Consider the following 26,309-nt stretch of genomic DNA (forward strand, 5'->3'; position numbering starts at 1 on the left):
CGAACATTACAAAAGTCGTTCATATTTATTTCGCAAACCTCTCGACTTTCTCTAAACGTAATTTGTGAATATCGATGGACTCTCGTTGTACGGAACCTTCAAATATATACCACTCGTATTTTTGATAAGGTATATATTTTCTCTTCGTTGTTATCTTTACTCGCACGCAAAGATAACCGTCCACTCGTTCTTCGTTCGTTTGTTCATTTATGAGTATACCCTTATCCACCTGCCAACTCAATTCTTTCTTTAAAATGCTGACTCTTCATAACAAATACACCATATTAACTTGGCACGTTGTGATTCTCCATAATGTATATAAATACTTTCGAAAATGTTGATGCTCTTCGTTTTATGCATATCCATCATCTAGGCAATCTGTCGAGTACGTTTTCTTTTTCTCTTTTTTTTTTTATTTTTTACGATTTTTCAGCATCCCCTGTGTTCTTCGTAACCATCGTTAATTGTTCCGCGAACGAAAACATCTGGAAACGGAGAAAGCCTTCTCTCTATCTCTCTCTCTCTCTCTCTCTCTCTATCTCTCTATCTCTCTCTCTTTCTCTCGTGGCATACCTTACGAAAGTTTTGCAATATTTCGTAATATCAGTTACGGCGTAGCTGTCAAGTCGTATACAGGCATTTTACGTAGCGAAACGTTATTACTTAAGGTGTTCCCGTACCACGTTTGAGACAGCGTAATTTAATTAAATTATGTCAGTTAGCTCATCGTACAATTTGCGACGGATCTCAAAAGTCGACGATTCTAAATCGATCACGCTTCCTTCTCCACCTCTCTTTTTCCTCTTTCACTTGTTCCAAATAAATAAACGATTAGAGTCAATCTTTTTCTCATCCGTTTTTTCATTTTTACGATATCACAGTATCTATAAATATCGGAAAGTATTTCATAGTTCAACGAGTTCAAAGAATTGTCACGCAAGTTACATCGACGATACGACGGTAATAAAAAAAAAAAAAAAATAAAAATAAAAATAAAATAAAAAAATAAAAAGAAGGAAAAAAAAGTATAAAGAAAGAGAAACAAAACAAAAAAAAAAGAAAGATAATAAACAAAAATGAATGAAAGAAAGGGAAGATAGAAAAAGAGAATTTTTGAAAGTAACGCTAAGTTCCACAAGTCGGATAATTGACTCTAACAACGGATGCATCTAGATGCATCTCTCGACGAGTATTCGAGCCGGGACGTGCCCGATCGGTATTTAGGCCTCGCCTTACGTAACCTTTTTCCAATGAGCGACCGTCACCAATGGATGGATAAAATAAACTATTCCAGGAGGAGATGGTAGAGGGAGGCGGAGGAGGAACCGACGTATTATGAGTCGGTTAGTAGTCGCTTGACATTGGACTCGGATTTTCCGTATGCATCTCGCGTTTGACTCGCCTACACTATAATACAATACAATCGAGAAGAGTAATGTGGAAAGAGAGGAGTAGCTCGTCTCTCTCTCTCTCTCTCTCTCTCTCTCTCTCTTTTTTCTCACTTTCTTTCTTCTTTCGATTCACGTAATAGAGACTTCGAGCCTTTCCTAAAAATATTTTCAAATGTGACGAAGACGTCGTCGTCCTGTTTTGTTATTCATCTTCTTTTTTCTTCTTCGTTTTCTTTTTCTTCTTCTTCTTCGTTTTCTTTTTCTTCTTCTTCTTCGTTTTCTTTTTCTTCTTCTTCTTCTTCTTCTTCTTCTTCTTCTTTTTCTTCTTCTTCTTCTTCCTTTTCTTCTTCTTGTTAGGCTAGGACTCCGAACTTATTGTCCGGTAATTTCGAATGTACGTGCTCGCGTGCGCGTTCAAGCGAGCATCCGTCAATTGCGAAATGCAGGAATTCGAAGTGACATTCTTGTTGAGGTCAGGCGCGTGTTCGAGGTCATCCTCGTGTTTAAAGGATTAGAACGCCTGTTTTCTCGCGCTGTGAAAATAAACTTCTTCTTTCTTTCGTTTTTTCTTTCTTTTTTGTTTTTTTTTTTTTTTTTTTTTTTTGTTTTGTTTTTTTTTTTTTTTTTTTTTACACGTCTATTAAGAAATTCTACAGAGTGACTACGTATGGTTTATGTGTACATACGTACGTTAAGTGAAGTAGCGATTGTGAACGAGCATATAAAAAGAAAAAGAAAATGAGAGGCAAGGTGAAGCTATTTAATTGGATGTTTCGTTTCGTTTCGTTCGCGAGTGAAAAGAGATCTCACAATTTCTTTTTTTTTTTTTTTTTTTTTTTTTGTTTTGTTTTGTTTTGTTTGTTCTTTCCTTTTTGTTCTTTTATTCTTTTATTTTTTTCTTTTTTGTTTTTTTCTTTTTCTTTTTTTTTTTTTTTTCTTTTTTATTTTCTTTTTTTTTTTTTTACAAGTCACTTCCATCACACCAGAGTCTCGTCAGCTGCTCACGTCCGTGAAGATACGAATCGTTGGTAGCAACACTCGAAAATAGTATATATCTATCTACGTACTTCTTACATTACGAGCCTCGTTTCTTTTTTCGAAAGGAGATTTCATCAACCAACTGACGTATGAGAAAGTCATACCGTTCTCGCTTTATTCTTCCCTCTATTCTTTTTTTCGATCGATCGATCGTTCGTTCGTTCGTTCGTTCGTTCGTTCGTTCGTTCGTTCGTTCGTTCGTTCGATCGATCGTGCCTGAATAAACTCGTTACACCCTTACGCTTTCATCAATGAAATAGTCAAGGTAGTTAGGTCAAACGGGTTATTAATAATCTTGATCTTATCGATAAGAACGGAATATAAATGTGCAATTAGTATTGAAATACTTATCTTTTCTTCTATTTTTTTTTTCTCTTTTTTTTTTTTTTTTTTTTTTTTCTTATTGATTTCCATATTAGACCGAGAGACAGGATTGATATTTTGCGAAATAACAGAACTATATGATGTATTCATCGAATCAAACGAGTCTACACTTCTCTATGGGATTTTTATACGATTCATCGAAAAAGTCAAAATAAATGGATAATTTCGAAAGAATTAAGAATTTCATTGGAACGAATAAGAGTAAATAATAAGTACGAATATTTAATCGACGATACGTAATTCGTATGATAAAAAGGTAAGAAAGATAAAACGAAAATAAATAAAGAATAAGAAATGAAAGACGGAAAAATAAGAAAAGGGAAGAAAGGAAAAACAATGATAAAAAAAAAAAAAAGAAAACAGATCGTGACTCTTGCGAAAAAAAAAAATTCGTATTTCGAGGACAAGGTTGTAAAGGATCGTCGACCCGAAGAGAAATATAATCGAGTCTCTCTTCTTTCAATCGATTCTCCGGCGTGCCTTGGTGCGTTGTGCTCGACGTGTTACTCTCTGATGACCGGATACACAATACTACGACTCGCGTTCAGCGGAAGAGGAGAGAAACCGATGACGTAGTCATCATCCAGGATTCAACGATGTCGACGCCGCCGACGCCGCCGTTGCCGCCGTATGCGTTGTCACTCGTATCGGTCAACCTTGTAACATATACGCAAATAATCCAATAAATCTTGGTATAGGCTGTGTATCGCTATATTGCGCTTCGTTACTAGTTTCATCGTTTTAACTACTCTGCCTTTTTCATTTGATCCTTCATAATCCTTGACACCCGACGTAGTGTCACCATAGGATGTTTAATGAGAGAAAGAGAAGGAGAAGAAGGAGTATGTGTGCGTGGAAGAGAGAAAAGGATAGAGAGAGAGAGAGAGAGAGGGTCGTACGTTCTCGTACGTATATATGAAGAAGAAGAAGAAGAAGCGACCCGGATCAACCTCCAGTCGTTTCCCAATGCGATTGGTCTCTTCGAACCACCGTATGCCGGAGTATCCATCCCATATGTGTCCGTACGTCACTTTACTCGATGTATGTATTCCCATCGAAAGACGTTAATGATCCTCGCAAGTTATTGACCACTAAGGATAAGAATTGTCCTCGTTTCTTATTTCTTCGTATCTAGAGAATATATCCTTTCATGAGGGATAAAGGTTGTGTTACTTAGCTACTATTATTATTTTATCTTCTTGCCGTTCGATGTTGGATCACATTGGGAATGTCAGAATAATGATAGAAACGTCTTGTGAGAGTTATTATTTTTTTTTTCTTTTTTCTTTCTTTTTTCTTTCTTTTTTTTTTCTTTTTTCTTTCTTTCTTTTTTTTTTTCTTTTTCTTTTCTTCTTTTTTTTTCTCTCTCTCTTTCTTTTTCTTTCGTATAGTGAAATAGTTCGATCACGCAAAAAGTAACAGTTATTTCTGAAGATTATATATACATCGATCGTCGATCTCTTTTCGAATCTTGCTCGAACGAAGAAACGGTAACGATCATCATTGAGTAATAATTCGATCGACTCGCGCAAGATGCACACTGACCCAAATCACGATATATATCCTTTCTCAAAGCCGAATGACTTTCATCGTGAGGAACCAATTTGTATGGCTATATATCGTCGTTCGTTCTCCGGTTTATAAACGTTATTTGAGAATCAAAGCGGTGTATCCTGATTCGATATTGTAAAAAAAAAAAAGAAAAAAAAAAAGAGAAGAAAAAAGAAAAGAAAGAAAAAATAAATAAAGTAGAAAATTCTCTTAAATAGCGATTATTATTGCAAGTTTTATGAGGTAAGGAAAGGAAAAGTGGGAGGGGAGATGGGGTACGTAATAATCATTAACCCGGATCGATATCCTTTCCCAATACTCGCGTTAACTTGGATGACCGGCGATTAACTTGCGGTCACCGGCATGCACGTATCCTCATTCTCGTCGTTAAAAAAAAAAGGAGAGAAAAAGGTCTGTCAGGAACGACAATCGGTTTCTCGTAATAACTGGAATCCGTCGATCTTTGCTTGTTGTTGCGTTCGTAATGCAGAAACGCCTGGTAACCATGATGAGGATCATCGTATAATGATCGGTAGTGGTAGCGGGTGGCAAGCAGCAGCGGTTTTAGTAATAGCTGGTAGAAGGTTCTGATGCAAGATAATGGTATTAATAATAAGTGTACACGTGAGACAGACGTACATACATACATATATAAAATATTATTATATGTTCGTCGTGTACGGAAGAGAATAGAAGTTTTAAACGAGACTTATCGGGAACACGAAATTGCTCTTAAAGGTAGCCCATTCGAAAGAGGAGGAGACTAAACGTTGCAATTATTTAACGAGTATTGATGCTTGCGCAATAGAAATGTCATTGTCCCGCTAAGCGAAATAATTATTACCTACTTTCGGCGTATAATGAGCTGCCACACCATCATTTCTTTCTCTCTTTCTTCCTTTACTTTCTTTCCTTCTTTCTTTCTCTCTCTCTCTCTCTCTCTCCCTCTCTTTTACTTTTTTTTTCCTTTCTTTTTTCTTTTTCTTTTTTTTCCTCTCTCTTTTTTTTGGTCGATTCCATCGACCAAACACCACGTGCGTTACATGAATTACGGCGCGGTATGGTAATAGACGTGAGTCTAACGACCAACGTATAATTATGCATTTAGCGTGATGGTTTAATCGCATCACGATTTATCGGTAACCATACGCGATGGATTTCTCTGCGCGAAACTCGCTATTTTACAAGGAAGTTGTAATATTCCTTTTGGCAGAAACGAAAAACGTCTTTTCCCTTTGTGTGTGTCGTTCTCTTTCTCTCTCTCTCTCTCTCTCTCTCTCTCTCTCTTTCTCTTTCTGTTTCTGTTTCTCTTTTTTCTTTATTTCTTTCTTTCTTTCTTTCTCTCTCTCTCTAGAATTTTTATGTTCCTCAAAATTTATAGCTCGAATTGGACAACTAAGTTGGCATTTAAAACGTATAGAAAAATTCGACAAACTTTCGCCTTGTACAAAATTAACCATCAGCAATATATACGACCTTTATTCATTGTAAATTCAATAAACTTTACGAAAAGGTACATTAGCGCGTTGATTAATATACGAAATAAGCGGTATAATTTTTGCGTTCGAATTTATCTATCTAGTCGTTTAAAATTCGATCGATCGATCTCGAGGGTAGATTATTTACCCGTAAAAACTTATCAAATATTTGTCAATGATTTCGACGAAAATAATATTAATTTCCTCTCGAATTTTCGAACGTTCATTTTATATTCGCGTGTGTCTCGATAATCAACTATATTCTCTTGAGTTTTTTCTTTGATGGATTATGTAACGCATATCTCTAAACATGCTGTTACTATCCTCATCAACATTGTCGCCCTTCAACAACAACGACACAGCTAACAGTAAAGTAGTTTGTCACTATCTATTTATTTTTCTTTCTCTGTCTCTCTTTCTCGCGATGACGAGTTTGATCGATTGCCTTCCGTTTCTACGTGCAAAGTGTATTATATAAGATACGCGTTAATGCAAAAAAATTGTGGTGGTAAAGAGATAGATAGAGAGAGAGAGAGAGGTAGAGAGCGATTAAAACAGAAATCGAATCGTACAAAAGTGAGTTTCGCGTAGCGCGTGCACTCCTTTGAGTTTGTCAAGGTTATCCTCTCTCTCTCTCTCTCTCTCTCTCTCTCTCTCTCTCTCTCTCTCTCTCTCTCTCTCTTTCTCTTTCTCTTTCTCTTTCTTTCCTTCTTTCTTTCCTTCTTTCTCATGTTGTATCACAGTGGGACATATCAATTGCGATGAGATTCATCGCAGCTTTATACGAAAGTTTTATCTTTCGTAGTCTTAACGGTGATGGATACGATGAACGACACGACAAAGAAAAGAACAAAGACAAACAAAGGCGCCGGAAAAACGGAAGTTTCGAGTTAAAAAGACGAATAAGAAAGAAAAAAAAGTGAGAAGAGGGTTGTAATTTATCGACAGCTTCTTAAGTGAGCTATCGCTCTTACTTCCCATTTCCAGATAATACGAAGGAGGCGGCACGCCTCCTTGACTTCGTCCTCTTCCATTTCTCGATTTCACTTTTGGCGGCCGCCTCCTCCTCCTCCTCCTCCTTCTTCTTCTTCTTTACCGCCACCTCCCCCACTACCATATCGTCAACTTTGTTCTCCAGCTACTCCGAAGAAGATGCTTACGCAAGAATCGCGTTCCATCGTCATCCTCGTTGTCGTCGTTATTCTTGTTGTTGTTGTTGCTATTGCTGGTGCTGCTATTACTGTTGCTGCTGTTGTTGTTGTTATTGTTGTTGTTGTTGTTGTTGTTATTGTTATTGTTATTGTTATTGTTGTCCGTCGTTTCTACAACGTCAATACCTTGTTGGCGTATACGCTTTGAATTCGTTCGTATATATTCGCGTACAGCTTAAAAATCGTTCGAGATATCTCGAAATATCTCAAGGCCCGTTTAAAAATAAACACGGACCGATACAATTATATATCCGATCAGAGGAGGACTGGTAGGTAGGTAGGTAGGTATATATCGGCGCATCGAATACCTCAAAGTCAAGCTTTCTCGAGGTAAACTCTCGGGATTCGGGTAAAATTGAGGTTAACGGATCGCGTAACTTGACGCGAGACTCTCTACCGTTCATTTCTTCTTACATATATATATATATATTTTTTTTTTTTTATACATACATAGAGTAGTAATCCATAAACGAGTAGTCTCAGCGAATCACGAACGATCTCATAACGATCGAGTTCAAGCGATTACAACACGTTTCGCGCTTTCTCGAGTCGCTGCTCGAATTATCTTCTTCTTTCCACTCTTCCTCTTTTTTCTTTTTTTTTTTTTTTTTTTTCTTCTTCTTCTTCTCTTTCTTCTATGTGTCTATCTCTCAATCTGTTTTAGAAAGAGAAACAGTGAAAATCTGCTCGATCAATTTTTGTTCCTAATAAATATTACGTACACGTTTTCGATGTTTCGACTCATTAAAGGAAGGTAAATTATCCACGATATCTGATGCATACCGCGATGTTTTCTTAATGAGTAAACGATGACAAATCTTTGCGTAAAATTATCTCGCAACATTATCCTCATGGTTTTTGACTTTTTCTACTTTTTCTTTTTTCTCTCTTTCTCTCCTGTTATTTCCCACTCTTCCTTTCATCTTTCGAGCTGTCGTTACGCCACTGATGTCTTGGCTGAGGTGCGAACTCGTGCGAGTGAAGTCGACATGAGTGCAGAGATGGTATAAAGAAAAAAAGAGAAAAAAAATGGAGAAGGAAGAGGAGGAGTAGGAGTAGGAGGAGGAGGAGGAGGAGGAGGAGGAGAGCGAGGACGCGAAAAACACGAGGAGCCGAGTCGAAGGAATTGGCCAAGGGGTCTAAAGAGGAACGACGGACGAGAGAGGCAAGGCCGTTCTTTGACCCGAAACGTGGTCAGCTCGGCGCCAATTTTTCGGGAGGAACCGGTCTGACCTCCTGGAATTTTTGCCTTTGGCCCGGTACCACCGATTTCGCTGAGAAACCACCTTCATCGAAACGGAATTCGAAACTCCGATTTGCAGACTCGAATTTTTCATTAACTCGAGTCTTCAAAAAAAAAAAAAAAAAAAAAAAAAAAAAAAAAAAAATAAATGGAAATGAAAAGAAAAGAAAAGGCTAAGAATTGTCTGTTCTTTCTCTTTTTTTTTCCTTTTTCTCTTTTCTTCGTCGAATATATAACTCGAATAATATAAAGAGGAAGAGAAAAAGAAAAATGAATAAAATAAATACCATTTAAAAACTAGTATCATTTCTATAGCTAACCTGAAACGATTAGATCCCACTTATCACCGACCGTATACGGACATTTAATCTTTATTGACAACCGGATATAGATCTGTCCGCGTTTATTTTTACACGTGTCTCGTCGATGACGATCGTAAAACGACACCTGCATGAAAGAAAAAAAAGAAGAAGAAGAAAAGAAAGAGAGAGAGAAAGAGAGAGAGAGAAAATCGATCCTACGTAGAGAAGAAAAACGAAGTTCAATCGAGAGAAAAATGTTTACGTTTACTCGGTGACACTGAATCTAATAAGGCATATGTATCATCTCATTATCTCTTTAATAACATTAACGTCCTCTGTGACAACTCCAATCGTGATTAAAAAAAATTCAATGCGTCGGACAAATTCTATCTCGCGTCGAATTTTGTTTACTGTCTCTATGCTTTGTAATTAAATAAGAAAAAGAAAAAGAAAAGAAATATCCTTTTGCTCTATAGCCCATAGAAAGATTTTATTTATTATTCATTTAGGTCTATACCGATTACATCAATCCCATAAAAAAAAAAAAAAAAAGAACAAAAAAGCCCACCTTGATAGTCTTCAAACGACAATTATAACGGATTATCTAACTTCATTAAACACTATGACTGTATATATAAACCGGTATCTTCCGATGGAATTCCAGAATTAAAAAAAGTTAGCGGTTTCTTTATAACGCTAATGTGTAGAATTAAAAGAAAGAAAAGATTTATATATATATATATATATACGCACACATATGTACAGCCCACGATCAACGAAAGAACCATGATCTTTCCTGTTTTTCTTCCGCGAAGTAGTTATCATAAAATGCGAGCGTAAAAAGTGCAAAAGCCGTTTGAAGATGATCGCTTCATAAACGATGTAAATGCGTTCGTCGACGTATCGACAATAGCCAGTTAGCTTAGCCAGCCAAGCAATCGTTTGAATGAAAAGACATCCAATGTTCGTGGACATTGATAAACGAACGATTATCGTCGAACTACGTCTATTAAGCTTCCACTTATTATCATAATAATAACTATTAAAATGCAACATTGTTTGTAGTTAGAATGGTACGTGTATGGTCGTACTATCAGACTCGTTGTTGAAACGTCTTCTTGTGGCTCGTGATCGATGACAAATCATGTTCTAAGAATGACATCTTAATTCGTACTTGAATGAATCCTCTTAGGTACTACGTGCAATTGGCGATTTTAAAAGATGGTTCATCATCATCTTCCTTTTGAAATTATAATTTATATAAAAAATTAAAGAAAAAGAAAAAAAAAATATATATATATATATATATATATACATATAAATAGAAAACAGTATTTTAATCTTCTTCGATAACCAATATAACGTTTAACACCTATATATGTCTCATCTATTTCATCAGTCTCAGCTTACGACGTGAATATTAAAATATCTATTACTACGAAAGAATAAGAGCCTTGGTACGATCTAATCGATGCAAAGACACGTTTCTTACTCGCGAGAAACTCACACAAAGAGAAGCGTTATATCTCTATCTCCTTTGAAAATTGTTTCGTTATCGTTGCGTAGATCGAATATCTTCCTTCATTTGGAAGAAGGCCGACTTCTTCTAATATCTATTTCTCTGAAGCTTCTCCAAAGTATCTTCCGATAATCGTTGTCTGGATAAATCAATGGAACCTTACTAGGGGCTCGTTTTGTTTGCATTACAGTATCGTCCTTCGATCACGATGAAATGTGATTTCTATGTTTGAATTGACATTATGCTCGATAAAAATTAATTTGTTGCTTTTCCTTCTTTCTTCTTCTTCTTCTTCTTCTTCTTCTTCTTCTTTTTCTTCTTCTTTTTCTTCTTCTTTTTATTCTTCGTTATTTTATATTTTTAATAATTAATTAATGTTAGCCAATTCGAAACATTCAGAAATAATGAAAGAGCGTAGCTTCGTGAAGATTTTTATCGCTTCCGTTGATTTCTCAAAATCTATTTATTATAGATTATTTATACGAGATCGACGGACCTCGTTTCGAAAAATCCACAGAAATTCGACGGCATGAGCAACGAATGAACTATTCGTTTACGCAATCATTAGCTACGTGGCCGATCCTTAGTTAGTATCAAGGATTCCGGCGAAGCGCCAAATAAATCGATTCTTGACGACCGATCGCAACCTTCGAAGTCGCGTATGCTGCTGCGACGATCGCTACAATAACGAACGAGCGTCATTGACGAGTTTTCTACGCTTTCGTCGTATCATTTAGAATAATTATTTATTGTCGATAGATTTTTCGTATCGCAACTCGACCGACCGATGGATAAACTACTACTCTCTGGATAATGTATGAGGGTGAAGACGAAGGGGGAAAGAAAGAAAGAAAAAAATAAGAAAAAAGAAAATTTTTTAAGGAGAGAAAAAAGAGAAAGAGAGAGAGAGAGAAACTTTATCGTTTATCGTTGCGTTTGCCTTTCTTTGTTTCAACAAATTCAAGGATAGCTTTGAACATGTAATTGCTAGTTTCATTGGTTACCTTTGCGGATATTTGCGTTAGATAAGAAGTCATTGTTTCGTACAACGAGACCTTTTTAATGAAATAAATTATAAAAAGATCACCGAGATCTCGAAGCGGATGATTTCCTATTAAGTTCGTATAATCTTAGCGAATGATCGTGCTGCGACTGGCTGACCAATAATATCTACGGGAATGGATAAGTACTTTACATATCCATCTTGGGTCTTTCTCGAATGCAAATTTCGCAAGTTTCTCGTTGCGAACGTGGATGAATATCGACACCGTTTTATGCGGGTATCATGTTAAAGAAAAAAAATAAAAATAAAAAGAAAAAGAGAGAGATAGAAGAAGAAGACAAATCCGGAACGTTGCCGATTGTATATATATATATATGTATATGTATATTTCGTAAAATGGAATTTTTATATTCTATACTGATAAATATACGGAAGAATGAAACAATGTGTTAAAATAAGTCACGAATATCTTTTCTAGTTCAATGAAGTTTTACTTCGATAAGGATCTCTCTTCGAAAATTTCATATGCTCAAAATCATTCCTTCGAAACTGTTATATAATCTCTTTAACATCACAGCGAAATTATATAATTACATAATATTATATTGCAATGAAAGACAATGAGAACAAGTTTTGGTTTTTTTATCTCTCAACGAGCGGTGAATAAAGCCGCGTGAGCCGAGTAAAACAAAGTAAATTACATTTAAAACTTGTATGTTTCGCGATTAACGAGCTCTCTCGTTTAATTTCACGTTTAAGTTCACCTAGCTCACGAACCGTGCAAAATATCGACACCAAAAATATAAGGAAACATCCGTTCCTTGTAAACGTGAGATATTCCAACCACGATAATTAAGCGCTTAACTCCGTCAAAATATAATGTATAATTATAATTACTGTTATTTAATTAAGAAATTCGACAATAACGAATCTCTTATTTCTTTTCTTTCCTTTTTCTTTTCTTTTCTTTTTTATTTTATTTTATGCATAACATATAGCAAAGCTCTTATCGTAATAAATTTTTGTTGTTGTTATGTGCGTTTTCTTTCTCTTTTTTCTTTTTCTTTTTTTTTTTACTCGTTCAGTTGACCATCGTCGTCGCTGACGTCGTCGTCGTCGTCGTCGTCGTCGTCGTCGTCGTCGTCGTCGTCGTCGTCGTCGTCGTCGTCGTCGTCGTTGTCGTCGTCGTCGTCGTCGTCGTCCGTATTCGTTTGCCTTCTTTATAATGATATTCCACTTTGTTAACGTCGAGCACAAAGTCTGTAGCCATGATCCGTTTCCACGCACCGGTGCACCCGGCTCTCCATAGCTCTTGGCACCGCTCGCGCGTTTGTCGTCACGCTGGAAACCCAAGAACGCGTCTGACGCGTCTTCGCGAGAATGATGATCCTCATGCTCGCTTACACGCCAAGTAGCCATAGTTTTGACCGATTCTCTGCCTCTGCTTATTCCCTTCTTCTTTCTTTTTCTTTTTTTTTTTTCTTCTTTTTCTTTTTTTACTTCTTGTTCTTTTCTATCCAACGAGCTCCGCTCATTGCCTACGATTATACCAAGAATTGCGACATTCAGTGAACCACGGTCGATGGATCATCTAGGATTTTTAAATTGAATACGCGTAGACCTTTTTTTAACGATATTTATGGTGCTCGCTTCTTACCAAGATTATTTCCCATGGCATGATGAAGAAGGATCGATCGAAATAGCCTGATACGACGTAGTAGTAAACCAACCTTTCGAATCTCATTTGGAAATCACATATTTGCGTGATCTCGTATATAGATCTTTTCTTGTTCTTTTTTTCTTTTTTTTTTTTTTTTTCTTTTTTTTCGTAAGACTTTTTTCTTTTTTTTCATAATAACTATAGTACATGTAATAGTCCGAGAAAGATCTTGATTTGGTCTCGAAATATCTAACGAAGAAGACTACGTTATCGTCGAATTATTACCATTAACGTATTTGTCGTTGCTAATCGTTAAAAAAAAAAATAAAAATAAAAAAATAAAAAAATAAAAAAAAGGAGAGAGAAAAAAGAGAAAGAGGAAGTAAATAATATCGATGATCTTAACGATGATGATGTAAACGACAAATGCATCGACAGTTCGAAAATAAGCCACGTTACGTCATTGTGTAACTTCTGTAGAAAACCGAAGGCTATCGTTGTAAAAAAAAAAAAAATAATTTATCACGTACAATATCCGCTAACAGTCTTCCTCTTAATCTTCTTCTTCTGCTTCCTCTGTTTCTTCTTCTTCTTCTTCTTTTTCTTCTTCTTCTTCTTCTTCACAGCGTTACGATGAAAAATTCGCAAAAGTTTTATCTAATAATTTCGATCTAAGGGGACACGTCGTTGTTGATTCTTTTCCTATCATGATTATCGAGATCACAAAGAAAAATACTCTTGACCTTTAAGATATCGCAATAGAATCGGCCGCGAGTACGTATAATTAAATCGCTTTAATTTAGTTTAAGGAGAGATTCGATCTAGCTTCTAGATCATGCTGGCCCATGTAGGTCCCCTTTTCTGCAGCGTGACCGGTCCACGCTTGACCCTTCACCGACGACGACGACGACGACGACGACGACGTTTAACCCGCTGCCAAGATCCAAATCAATGATTCCCCTTCTCTCAGCAATTAAAGCAAAATGAGACGGGCACGGAGAAGCCAGGAACACGGCAGGACCTTTGCCATCTCGCGTGTCACGTAGCCATTACGATATCATCGTCTTTCTCTTCCACCATTTAACATTTGAGAGCCTTAAGAAAGCGAAAGAGTTTTACCAATGCGGTCTCTAACTCGTTCAAGGTCTTCTTCCATAAGACCGAAGGTCGACCATCATTGTAGTCCGAATCGTTTCCCAAATCCATCCCGTTGCGTTCTGGGTTGGTGTTTATCGAGGTCATGTCATACGAGATCGTTCGAGATCCCACGAAAGAACGAGATACATTGCAGAAGGCCTGAAAGATCGTTCGTGCAGAACGATCGTAACTCCCTTTCTACGATCGATCAATCGTCGCCAACTTCTTTTCTCTTACCATTGAGATCCTCCATAGGGGTCGAGCGGGACCACGGGGGTTCTCTCTTTTCGATATCTTTTTATTTATTTATTTGTTTTCTTTTTTTTTTCTCATTTCTTTTTTAACGTATCACGGGTTATACGGATCACTTGTTTTACGTCGTGTTATGCGATCGCGCCTTAAAATTTTGCGAATGTAATTCGTCGAATGATCACGACCGATTGTGTAAGTCACATCGATCTCCGAGTAAATGATGAGAAATGAGTGGGGGCAGGAGAGGAGGGAGAAAATCTCATTACTTTCGTATCGATTATTAAAAATTAATTACTTCGTACTTTATTTTAAACGAGTCATTATATTAAAAAATCGATATTGTTTCTTATAGATCAGAGTGCCACTGAAAGTGAACTTCTCGGCCAGGCCGAAAGACGTGTCGGTAACGATCACGAAGAAACATCTTACCTGTGGGGTGAAAGGACAACCACCGATCATTGACGGTGATTTCCCGCACGAGGTCAAATTAGAAGAATCTACGTGGGTTATAGAAGATGGGAAAGTGCTTCTGATCAATTTGGAAAAGGTCAATAAAAAAATCTCTTTCTCAATTATCATTTATCGAATTTCAATTTGTTCGTATTAAACAACAATATTAATTTCGTGTAATATTCTCAAATGGATCTACGTTGATCGTAGGTTAATAAAATGCAATGGTGGGCTCACGTGGTCACTTGCGATCCAGAGATTAGCACGAAGAAAGTGAATCCTGAACCAAGTAAATTGTCCGACCTTGATGGTGAAACCAGAGGCCTCGTCGAGAAGATGATGTATGATCAAAGACAAAAGGAACTTGGTTTGCCGACTTCGGACGAACAGAAGAAGCAAGACGTGATAAAAAAGTAAGATTCGAGTTTATCTGAAGTATAATCAGTCATGGTTTTCGCGAATCTTTACCTTATCTGATACTGTTATCGTTTTCAGATTCATGGAGCAGCATCCAGAGATGGACTTCTCAAAGTGCAAATTTAATTAAAATACTTTATAATCGATTCGATCAGAAGTCGTTGAATATGAACGCATTTCATCCTTATATGGCGATTGTCCTGTAACCCGTTGATGTACGTACACACCGGCCTGTAAAAAGTCGAATACGTTGAAAAACGTATTATTCTTTTTATTCCGTTGGCTATCTTTGTAGCAACCTTCATGTTTGGCTTTCTTCGAACAAAGAGATTCTGTACGAAAAGGCATACATAATCTGTTTGTAATGAAAGAATGCTATAGAGGAGGGCAGCACTCTATTACGTCGAATCGATTTTAACTGTTTTAAAACAGAGAACTATCTTTTCAAGTTAAACATTTCTTTTTATACTTATGTTCAATCAATCACACGCATTTCTCATACCTATACGTGAACTGAACAGATTGACGAATTGACAACAAAGACAGACAGGCTGCACAAATGTAATAATTTTCATTTACACTTATCATTGTAGACATTACATTTCTTATGATCAAATAAAGAATTTGCGAATGCAACAAACTGTGAATCGTTTGGATTATATATATATATATATATATATATATATATATATATAAAAGAAAAAAAAAATTTAGATTATTCTTCTATACCTCGCTTAAAAAAGTTCGTAAAAATGGCGAAAATTAGAAGAATGTTTCTAACGAGGCTACACTAACAACGTTTATCTAATGTCTGTCTCTCTACGTTTTTAGTAACCGCCTTCTATTTATTAACCTAAGAGTTAAAGTTAGACATCACTCAGCACTTTATGCACTTTTTCAATATAATACAACACTGTCGACAAATATTACGATCACATCGTTGAAATCTTCGCTGAAGAAGTTTGCCAAGTTCTCGCTGAAAGTTTATAATACATTGTATTCTCAAATCGTCTCTCTAATTACGTTCGTCGTCCTGTTTCATGACTCTCGTAATCCACCTAACGTAATTGGGCAGCTTGGCATAAATTCCAAATTTTCCACGTTTCCCACAACCTTCCCCAAAACTAGTAATACCAAAAATAGTCCAACCGTGATCGGGTCTTCGAGGATCTCTGCACAGCAAAGGTCCACCACTGTCACCAGCACAGGAATCCATTTTTCCACGACGATAACCGGCACAAAACATATTATCAGTTATTCTATAATCCACATAAACTTGTCGACAAGTTTCTGGTGAAACTATAGGTATCTATGAGAGAAAAAAATAAATTATCACTTTCTTCAAAAAATAAAATTTGAAAGTTAATGAATTTATATACCTTAGCCTCGTGAAGAATGTCTGTACCAAAATCATCGGTCACTTTGGACTTGCCCCAACCTAAAATGGTACACAACTGATTCGTTGGCAAAAGTTGTTTTGGCGCTGGAAGACAAGCGATCCCTCTCGAGGGAGAAGGAGTCAAATTAACTGGAAGACGTAACATAGCAACGTCGTTATCAACAGTATCAGCGTCGTATTCTGGATGTATTACTACCGAGTCCACCTGCAACGATTATACCGTGTTAGCCATAACGTGTACCACAGTAATTGCTTCATGGTACGACCACTTCAACCACCATATGTATGAGATATATATATATATATATATATATATATATATATATATATTGTCTGTATATATATATATATATATATATATATATATACAGACAATCGTATGTATATATATATATACACTTAGTTACTTTAAAGGGGATAAGCATGCGAGAACAAGTACCCTGAGCTCCAGTTCAGTGCCCTCCTTCACCGTTAAATCGTGTTCACCGATACGAACGTACAAGCGTTTTCTTATGCAGTGGGCGGCAGTCAAGACCCATTTCGGAGAGACCAGAGTTCCTCCGCAAAATGCTTCCTATAGAATAAGACTGTGCGATAAAAATTTAAACGACTAGCTCGGCTAATAAATAAAATTCTCTATCTCGATAAAACCTACGTGAAATCTGTTCAATACAGCCACCTGCCATGGCCAAGCTCCTGGAACAGCTGGACGACCACCGATGATTCGAGTGAAATAAGAAAGCCTAGAATTTTTCTGAGGATTCATAACTCCGCATTTCCAAGTTGGTTGAGTCTTTTCAGGAACGAAACTGTCGACGGCGTTGGGATTCAATTCATACTCGTCCAATATCACGTCTATAATAAATATCTAACATTAGTCTAACCCACGAAGATATTATCCATCGACAATTCATTGACATATCTTTACCATCGTTATCTTCCTCTCGACTCCCACGAATTTTTCGATGTATCCATCTTTGGCAAAAGCTACCCTCGACGTAACAATAAGCACTCTCTCGTATTACGTCGCGACCACAGATGCCAGGTTTTCTACACCATCTTTAAATTAATAAAAGAAAAAAAAAAAGAGACAAACAAATAAATTGAGAATAATTTGTTATCATTCGTACCGCATTCGATCTGGAATTAATCAACTTGCCTGTGACGTTGCGTAGTGCATAACCTTGTACACGGAGACCATTTGCTCCATTTACCATAATGACTGCTAAATTGATCCTTGACATCGGTACCTCTTCTTCTACCATGTCTAGGCGCGGCTTCCTTTGGCAACTATGAAGTTGTCATTTATAATTGATAGATTGAAAATCTTTACATTCGACGATCTTTTATATTAAAAATTATTTTCTGATAAATCTTTAATATTCACCTGTACCACGTGGAATTTATCTGTTTTCCATCGTCCTCGACGTTGACGTTGCTTGCATCTTCTTCTACGTCCTTTTCTTTTATGCTCACAAGTACGTTCTTCCTGTCGAATATAACAATATATTTTTTATATAATGATCTGACGATTCCTTCGATAAAATTGATACTTACTCTAAGTACAGTGGTTCCACATTGACTCTTCGTCATGCATCTTCTAACACGATTTTGTGAACAGTGTCGATCGCAGACCGACCATTCGCTCCAATTAGTAAAATAAGATAATTTCGAGGATCCTGGTAAATGTAAAAGAAGAAAAATATTAAAAAAAAAAAACACAAAAAAAAATTTTTTTTCAAAAAGAAAAAAAAAACGAAGAAAAGAAAATGGAGTAATTATAAATTTTGTTATTAAAAATAATATATACCGGTCTTTGAAGATTGCTCCGTAATTGTTTCCTGACTAAATGAATCTATCCAGCCGTCATCATTTACAGCCACCGTAGAACTATGATTCGCAATCTGTAATAAAAAGATTTTTATGAGTCCTTAAAACGAGAACCGAGAAAGACAAAAACAAATGGAAAATTTTCAAACGATTAGATAAGACGTCCTTTTTTTTCTTCCTCCTTCTCTCTCTCTCTCTCTCTCTCTCTCTTTCAGTGATTAAATCTTCGCTGTGTCATAAACACGATCGATCGAATGTTTTGCTTTAAGACATGAATTTCATAGGAGAATATAAAGAGAACAGAAAAACCTAGAAGACATGTATTTCTTCGCAAGAAACGTAAAAAAAAATATAAAGTACTTATTCGTGAATAGAAAAAAAAATCGAGAGAGAGAGAGAGAGAGAGAGAAGGAAGCCATAAAGATTCTCCATCACGTAGGCAGATCATTGCAAAAACACTGCGAGATAGCGATGGTTCTTAAGCGAGAAGGAGTTAATGGAAGAAGAAGAAGAAGAAGAAGAAGAAGAAGAAAAAAAGAGAAGAAAAAGAGGGTTGATACGTTCTAAACACCTCGCGAATAAGTACAAGTCCGATGCGTAACGTCTGTTACCATCAATCGAAAATTAAACTCGATTTGTCGCTTTGATAATAATACTGCGACGTAACCGCGACCTCCTATTCTTCCTACCATTTACCATTTAATCGTGCGTTACACAACGTTGCCCGAACGTAGGTAGAAAACGGCATAAAGTCACCGTCAATTCACTACTCTTTCGCTTTTAAATGCTTATTTCTGTCCTCCATGAAAACGGATCGTGTTCGCCGTAGATGTGACATCAAAAAGCTAAGGCGAGAATTGCAAGAGGAATGCATTTGTCCCTTTTTTCTGACCATTTTGTAATAATAATAATAATAATAATAATAATAATAATAATAACAATAATAATAATTGTCCTCGTATGTATTTGTGCCCACGCGTAAACTCTATACCCTTTTTAACAGCCTCCGTGTGTTACTGGCGAAGAAATTCATTGCATTTCTCAAGCTATTTGACAATAGGATAAAATGCATTAGCAAATATTTGCGATTCTTCCTATTCTATTGACGATGTTTTTTTTCTGTTTTTTTTCTTTTTCTTTTTTTTTCCTTTTTTTTTTTCTTATTTACAGAGAGATTGAAGAAAATCCTTTTGGTATACTGTCAAATCGTCCTCGATTCTATCGTTACACAACGTATAATTCATTGATTTTTCATCGTGTAACAGTAGACGATGACATTAACAAGATTCAAAGTCTCTCGAAATGGAATCGGACGTAGGCTCGAAACCTTCCCTTTAAAACACCACGCCTCTCCTATATCATCTGCATTGTCCCCAGTGCAAAATGGTGACGCGAAACTCACCGAGTTACCTCATCGAGGTCGAACGTCTCAGACACACCGAGAAATCTAATACTGAATATGTAAGATGCAAACGTAACGAGTATCACGATCGAAGAATATGCTCATACATATTCTAAACTAATTTATGTAATAAATTATGAGCGAATGGAAAGAAGTTTTATATATATATATATATACATAGTATAATTTTATATCTGTTTATCCATTTCTTTCCCGTTTCTCAATTTAATCGTATTTAATCGAAATATTTTTCATTCGAACGGATTAACAACGGATTGTAAAAGATATTCTACGATGATAATCCTTAGAACTTAAGATATATATATATATATATATATATATATATATATATATATATCTATATATCGTAATAACAACAGAAGAAAATAAAATTATTATCAGTAAATCTTTACTTTTCTTTCTTTTATAATCGTTATCTTGACTCTTAACAGATCCACAAGTCGATCCGCATATAACGATACGAGAAAACAACTTTTCGAAATGCGAAGATGTCCTCTTAGCTAGGAATTCAGGATTAACGATACACCTAAGTATCATCAGTTATCGTACATAAATAAATATATATATATATATATATATATATATATATATATTCTTTTTATTACGAAGGTGTGAAAACAGGTTCTCACGTTGATTACCTCTTTTCGATCGACCTCGTTTTTAAGCCGTACATTAAAAAAACGTCACGAACGATCGTTATTAATAATAATAAAGGAATTCCCTAACGAAGTACCCTTTTCTTTTCCATTTTTTTCCTTCTTTTTTTTTTTCTTTTTTATCACCCTTTCTCGCCTCTCTAGACTCAAAGAATCACGTTCAAATATGTCGATTAAATAAACGTGCAGATTTCGATTGATACAACATGTCATCCATAAGATATCAAATTACGATCAGATCGATATAAAGTTATATACATAAGTGCAATCGAATATATCTATACATAACTGAATATATCTGCACGTTGACCAGATTCGAACGTCTGAAATCGATTTCTGTTCTTATATGGATTGCCCGCTTTTTGTCGTTGCTTCTTTACGATCGATATGTATATATATATGTATGTATATATGTATGTACGTATCGTGCTCACGTATGAAACGAAATATATAATGGACGTATGTTATATGTTCGCTATAAATTTACGTAAGTACATACATATATACTTACATTCATACTCTTTTTCATTCTATCTTTCTCTCCCTCTCTCTCTCTCTCTCTCTCTATCTCTCTACATTTCGAATATATTCAATGAAAATAGTACAAGAACAAAAACAAAAAAGAAGGGAGAAAAAAAGATGAAAAAAATCAAGGTTGGTATTATAATCTTCTCTAATGACACAATCGATAATTATCTTTCCAACCTACTTTTTTCTTTTTCTTTTGTTCTTTACTTTTATTTCTTATCTTTTTTTTTCTTTTTTTTTTTTGTTAACAGAAACACACAAAAAATTCACTCGAAAATAAAAGTAAAACGTAAGAATAAGAAAACGTAAGAAGAAGAAAATTACTTGTTGGTATGGCACAAGTTTTATGGATATTTTATAGACATACTTATTAAAACGTCGAGTATCCTCGTGAGTGTGAGGCTGCGTTAATTATCGCCGATTCAAAGTTTATTCCGAGCTACAGAAAAGGCGACCACTTCGTAGAGAATGAAAAGGGAAAGCGAAAAAGAAAGAATATACTCGGTGGTCGTCGGAGATGGAAGACTCCGTGAAGAGATAAAGAGTGTGTGTGTGTGTGTGTGTGTGTGTGTGTGTGAGCGCGCGCTCGTGCGAATCTGTGTATGTATATGTGTGTATGTGTAAGAGAGAGAGAGAGAGAGAAAGAACGAAGGGGAATCTGTATGCGTCGCAGAGGACGTGTCCAAACTAGGCTGAAGCCTGCCGGTGTCTTACATCTTGGTGACGATCCAGCAAAAAGCGCGAAACGCTTAAAGGAAGAACAATTCTGTGGGGGTAAAGGAGTCCCAGAGATGAGGATGAGAATGAGAAAGGAGAAAGAGAAAGAAGAAAACTTGAGATATCGTCGAGCCGCCTACCAGAAAGACGATGGTAACTCGAAAACCACCATAAAAGAATCGATCAGCGATGCCGACGAATCCGCTGGTTGGTTCAACGTGTCGCGCTTAATCGAAGCTTTCCATCCGAGGAAAACGGTACTTTTGACGATGGCCGTTGGACTTTTCCTTCTTCGTCGGCGTGACTTCCTTAGAAAAAAAGCATTATCATCGATCTTTGAGTATCGTCATCAAGAAAACATCGTTAACAAGGGATCACGAACGTTGATAGATATCGATTCTATTTCCTTGACGATGTTCATTCGATTAAAGTTTTTCCACGTGTTCTATCGATCCTTGAAAATATATTTCTACTTATGTGCTTTATGACGCGGATGGAAGAGAAAGAGAGAGAGCGAGAGAGAGAGGGAGGGGAGGAAAGAAGAAGAAGAAAAAAAAACTCTTGGTATTAGTTAAAAGTATTTATATCATTTTTCTTCGCGAGCAAGAAACTAAAATCTAAAGATCCCAAGGTGAAAAGAAGAGGAGTAAAGTACGAAATGTCCGGCATCCGTTCTTGCACAACGACGCCTCGGTTATACCCTAGATGGTAGCGTCTCCCGTCCAGAGGCCGTCCGAAAATGGCCGTCCATTTCTTCTTCCACCGTGTAGTAGGACTACCGTCGATTTAATGCGAGGTCCTTCTGACTCGAGCGCAAGATGCACCTCTCTCTTTCTCTCTCTCTCTCTCTCTCTCTCTCTCTCTCTCTCTCTCTCTCTCTCACTACCTTCCAACGTCGTCCGTAACGATGGAATGCTTGCTATGGCGAGATCGCCAACTGATTTATAGCCTGGTAAGATCGAAAAGGGCACGATCTTCGGCACTGAGCCTCGATACCTTTCTTAACGAACGTTCCTTCGAAATAAGTTCCCTTCTTCAAGATCCTTTCAATTACGTAAAGATCTATTTCAATGACTTCACCGTCATTGACTCGGTGTGAGTTTGCAGCTGAACGTGTTTGAAATAAATTACGCTAAACTCTACCAGCGTGGATTAAAGTTCAAAGTATCAAATGTCATGACCGATGGATCAAAGGATCATGATACGTTAAATCGTTTAATTGAGTTCTATACGTTTCTATCCTTGAAGAAAACATTGTCGTCGATTTCTTCCTTTATATTCAAACGTATCTTACAAACGTAGAACATTTATCACTCCTCTTCGTTCTCCTTCCTCCCTTTGTCCATCTCCACCCACTTTCATTTCCTTTTCCTCCTTCCCAATGGATTACAAAATACTCGTGTAAGTTCGACTATATGTGGATTTCTTCTCTCCTTTTTATTTCTTTTTCTTTAATCACTCTTTAAGGAGTAAGTAAATGTATCTCTTAAACGGATGATTATCGTCTCGTCGATCAAAACGAATGTACTATGTTCGATGTTGACGAGATACCATGTTTCTTTATTACTTCTCTTTATCTCTCTCTCTCTCTCTCTCTCTCTCTCTCTCTCTCTCTCTCTCTCTTCGCGATAGCTTAACACATCGGGTGAGATCATCTCGTGATTTACCGTCGTCCATTCGTCAACGAAGAAGAGACCAACGGTTGCTCGGATTGATAAAATATAGTCATTACCGTCGATCAACCAGCTTCTTGTTTTCGATGTCAATAAAGGAAAAAACGTTCGTTTAGAATCGAATAGATCGATAGATCGTTCAACAGCTTCTTTCATCTTTTTCCTTTTTTCTTATTAAAATCCAACCTTATTAGATAGTTTCAAGTTCTTCTTTAAAACGTGGACACGTTTAAAGGCTATATACTTTATGAAGTTACCAACGTTTAAATTCTTTTAGCGATCACGAGTGCTTCCGAGTGTTTCGTTCGTAGTTCCGTAGGATTCCGTGAGAAATAAAACTTACATAAGTACATATATACATACACACATACGTACATACATATATATATATATATATATATATATACGTATCATACAAACTCGAGCTTAGAAGTCGTAAAGCTTAAGCCCACTTGGATCGGAGAAGTTGTCGAGTCTTGGCAAAAGAGAAACAGTCACCTGCCGTGCTTTTAACCGTTGCTAACCATTCGTCTTTCTTCCTTTTTCTTCGTTTCGTTCTCTCTACGTCTTTCCCTTACGTCTTTTATATATGTTGTATATACGCGTCCGGTTTGCGTTTATGGCCACGGTTATTTCCGGATCACCGTCTCTCAGCCGCCATACGGTCGTTTTATACAAGCGGAGGACCGTGTAGCTCTTCATTGTTCCTCGACACTGGCCTTACCACCGTCCCTCACGAGCGACTTTAAGTTCGAGATGTATCATCAAGCGGGATCACGCTCTGTCTCTCTCTCTCTCTCTCTCTCTCTCTCTCTCTCTTACTCTCTCTCGGAGTTTTGCCAGATAATGGACTGCACAACTACCCACGAGATTTTCCTTTTCATTCACGACAGACACTTTTATATTGTCTAACGTCAAAATCCATCCTTTCTTTTTTTTTTTTTTTTTTTATTTCGATGAACTGATCGAAACTTTTTTCTTTTATCTGTTTTTTTTTTTATTTTTTTTGTTCTGTTTTTTTCTTTTTTCTTTTCTTTTCTTTAACGTAACCCTCGAGTCTCGAACTAAAGAAGGAAAAGAAAAAGAAAGAGGAGGGAAAAAAAGACAAAGAAAAGGAAAAGAGAAACAAAAAAGCGGAAGTGTTTGAAAAACAAAGTGTTCGAAGTGTAACGTTCTCGAAGCGCGTAATGTCGGATTATGCATGCATTGTGACGCGACTCCGTTTCTTCTTCTCATTCTTTTTTACTTTCCTTATTCCTCACGTTGCAACAATCCATCGACCCAGTTAATGCATGCAGTTCACGATCACCGATACCGTGTACACGATTGTATTTTCTTAAACGATCGTATCGATTTACGATGCATCGACGATTATATCATTCTTATCGTATTCCGTTCCTGGTTTGATCGAAATTGGAACGATTAATTTCACTTATCGTATAAATATCGGATAATATTGATATCCATTAATGAAACATTGAAATATTCACGTTGAAAACGAAAGTAAAAGGAATGAGGTTTAATAAAATGGTTTTATAAAAAATATATTACTTCGTGAATTCAAGCGAATTCGTATTTTGCCTTCTTTTTTGTTTTCTTTCTCTTTCCTTTTCTTTTCTTTTTCTTTTTATATTTTATTTTATTTTCTTTTTTTTTTCTTTTTTTCTTTTTTTAACTTTGTAACCGATCCCCTTCCATACGTAATTAAAATATTCCATTTCGTAAGCGCTTTTAAGTGGATTTGCAAGTATCAAATTAATTTAAACGTTAAAGCTGCCCTCACCACGGTGGCACTATTTAATACACAATATTAACGAAGGCAGCTCTTTGTGAGGCGGACAAGTTATACCGGAATAACTTGTTTTGATTCATATACACTCCACGTGCAACGGCAAACGATTGCTAAACTTCTAGCATTGCTTGGCCTCAGCTCTCAGCTGCACAATGTCACGTGCAACGTGCCCCACCGCTAATGACTCTCCCCGTTTGAATCTAAGTTGAACTTTCGTTTTACGAACCTCGTAAAATGATATATTTTTTCTTTTTTTTTTTTCTTCATTTTCCCAAGCACTATTTTGTTTTATGGATTTCGTTCTTATCAACACAAAGTTATAAAACAAAGTCGAATAGGGAAAATGGATACGTAGAGATTCGAATCTATATGCGTGTTCGTAATGTTGAGTAATATAGTCGAACCGCAGCTCAATGAAATTGCGATATCGAGGAAAAATAAATTCCAATTCTCGATTACGATTATTCTGAACGTCTAATTTTCCTGCCTAATATTCCTATTTTTTTTTTTTCTTTTTTTTTTATCGCCCTAACTCAAAGACGTTTCCATTGTCTCGCGAGACAAGTACGAAGGGAAAAATTAAGAAGAAAAAGAAAAGAAAAAAAAAATAGGGAAAAAGAAACGAAAAAAAAAAAATCGAGAAGGAGAAAAAAAGATCATTTTGAACAAAGTAACTGGTAATCTACTAGAGAACCGTACGACGACATCTTTCTCTCTGTCCTCTCATCATTCTCGTAATACTCCCTTTCCTTCGTGACGACGACGACTTTTTATCGATCGCGAGTCTTACATACTTCCTGGCCAAGAGGGAGCTGAAATTCCACGCGATAGTCGTCACGATACGTCGTAAGAAGCTAATCGAGCTGGATCGAAAAGAGTACCGGAGGATTCCCCCTCGCTCCCGTGGGAGGAGGATCCTCCACGGGGTGCCGAGGAAGGTCCACTCGCGTCCTTCTCTCGTTTTCGGGCTCGTGCAAACTGAAAAAAATATAAGTTGTAGCGTGCTTTTTCCATCTCTCTCTCTCTTTCTCTCTCTCTCTCTCCCTCTCCCTCTCTCCCTCTTTCTTTCTTTCTTTCTCTCTTCTCGCCAAGGATGGAAAGACAAGCTTATCGTTTAGTCATCTTTTAAGGAGTAACAAGGTACGTTGCTTCTTGGGAAATGTAATCTCCGCTGTTAACATACTTCGGTCCCTGTGGTACTGCCTTACAAATTCTACATGACAGACCGGAGAAACGTATAGTTCGAGCTAAGACA

General features: G+C 36.6%; 2 protein-coding genes across 8 annotated transcripts in view; one reads left to right on the forward strand and one right to left on the reverse strand.

Moving 5' to 3' along the window:
• nudC (nuclear distribution C, dynein complex regulator) overlaps positions 1–15,543 on the forward strand; it is a 75,722-nt gene extending 60,179 nt beyond the window's left edge. Inside the window, exons 5-7 of the mRNA XM_035874074.2 lie at positions 14,522–14,716; positions 14,830–15,032; positions 15,115–15,543. Coding sequence (XP_035729967.1) covers positions 14,522–14,716; positions 14,830–15,032; positions 15,115–15,166 — 450 coding nt within the window. The 3' untranslated portion in view covers positions 15,167–15,543. The remainder of the gene's footprint in view (positions 1–14,521; positions 14,717–14,829; positions 15,033–15,114) is intronic.
• The window catches only part of LOC118445092 (coagulation factor X), a 17,433-nt gene continuing 6,253 nt past the window's right edge, over positions 15,130–26,309 (reverse strand). For all 7 annotated transcript variants that reach the window (XM_085656078.1, XM_035874069.2, XM_085656077.1 and 4 more), the window contains 10 exons: positions 18,246–18,339; positions 17,993–18,114; positions 17,823–17,924; positions 17,595–17,725; positions 17,364–17,494; positions 17,091–17,290; positions 16,875–17,009; positions 16,416–16,640; positions 15,766–16,345; positions 15,130–15,267 (listed from right to left, as the gene is read on the reverse strand). In XM_085656078.1, coding sequence (XP_085512204.1) covers positions 16,052–16,345; positions 16,416–16,640; positions 16,875–17,009; positions 17,091–17,290; positions 17,364–17,494; positions 17,595–17,725; positions 17,823–17,924; positions 17,993–18,114; positions 18,246–18,339 — 1,434 coding nt within the window. In that variant the 3' untranslated portion in view covers positions 15,130–15,267; positions 15,766–16,051. The remainder of the gene's footprint in view (positions 15,268–15,765; positions 16,346–16,415; positions 16,641–16,874; positions 17,010–17,090; positions 17,291–17,363; positions 17,495–17,594; positions 17,726–17,822; positions 17,925–17,992; positions 18,115–18,245; positions 18,340–26,309) is intronic.

The sequence above is a fragment of the Vespa mandarinia genome, chromosome 3 (genome assembly GCF_050613455.1).
Source record: "Vespa mandarinia isolate Hongniang chromosome 3, ASM5061345v1, whole genome shotgun sequence".
Classification (NCBI taxonomy): domain Eukaryota; kingdom Metazoa; phylum Arthropoda; class Insecta; order Hymenoptera; family Vespidae; genus Vespa; species Vespa mandarinia.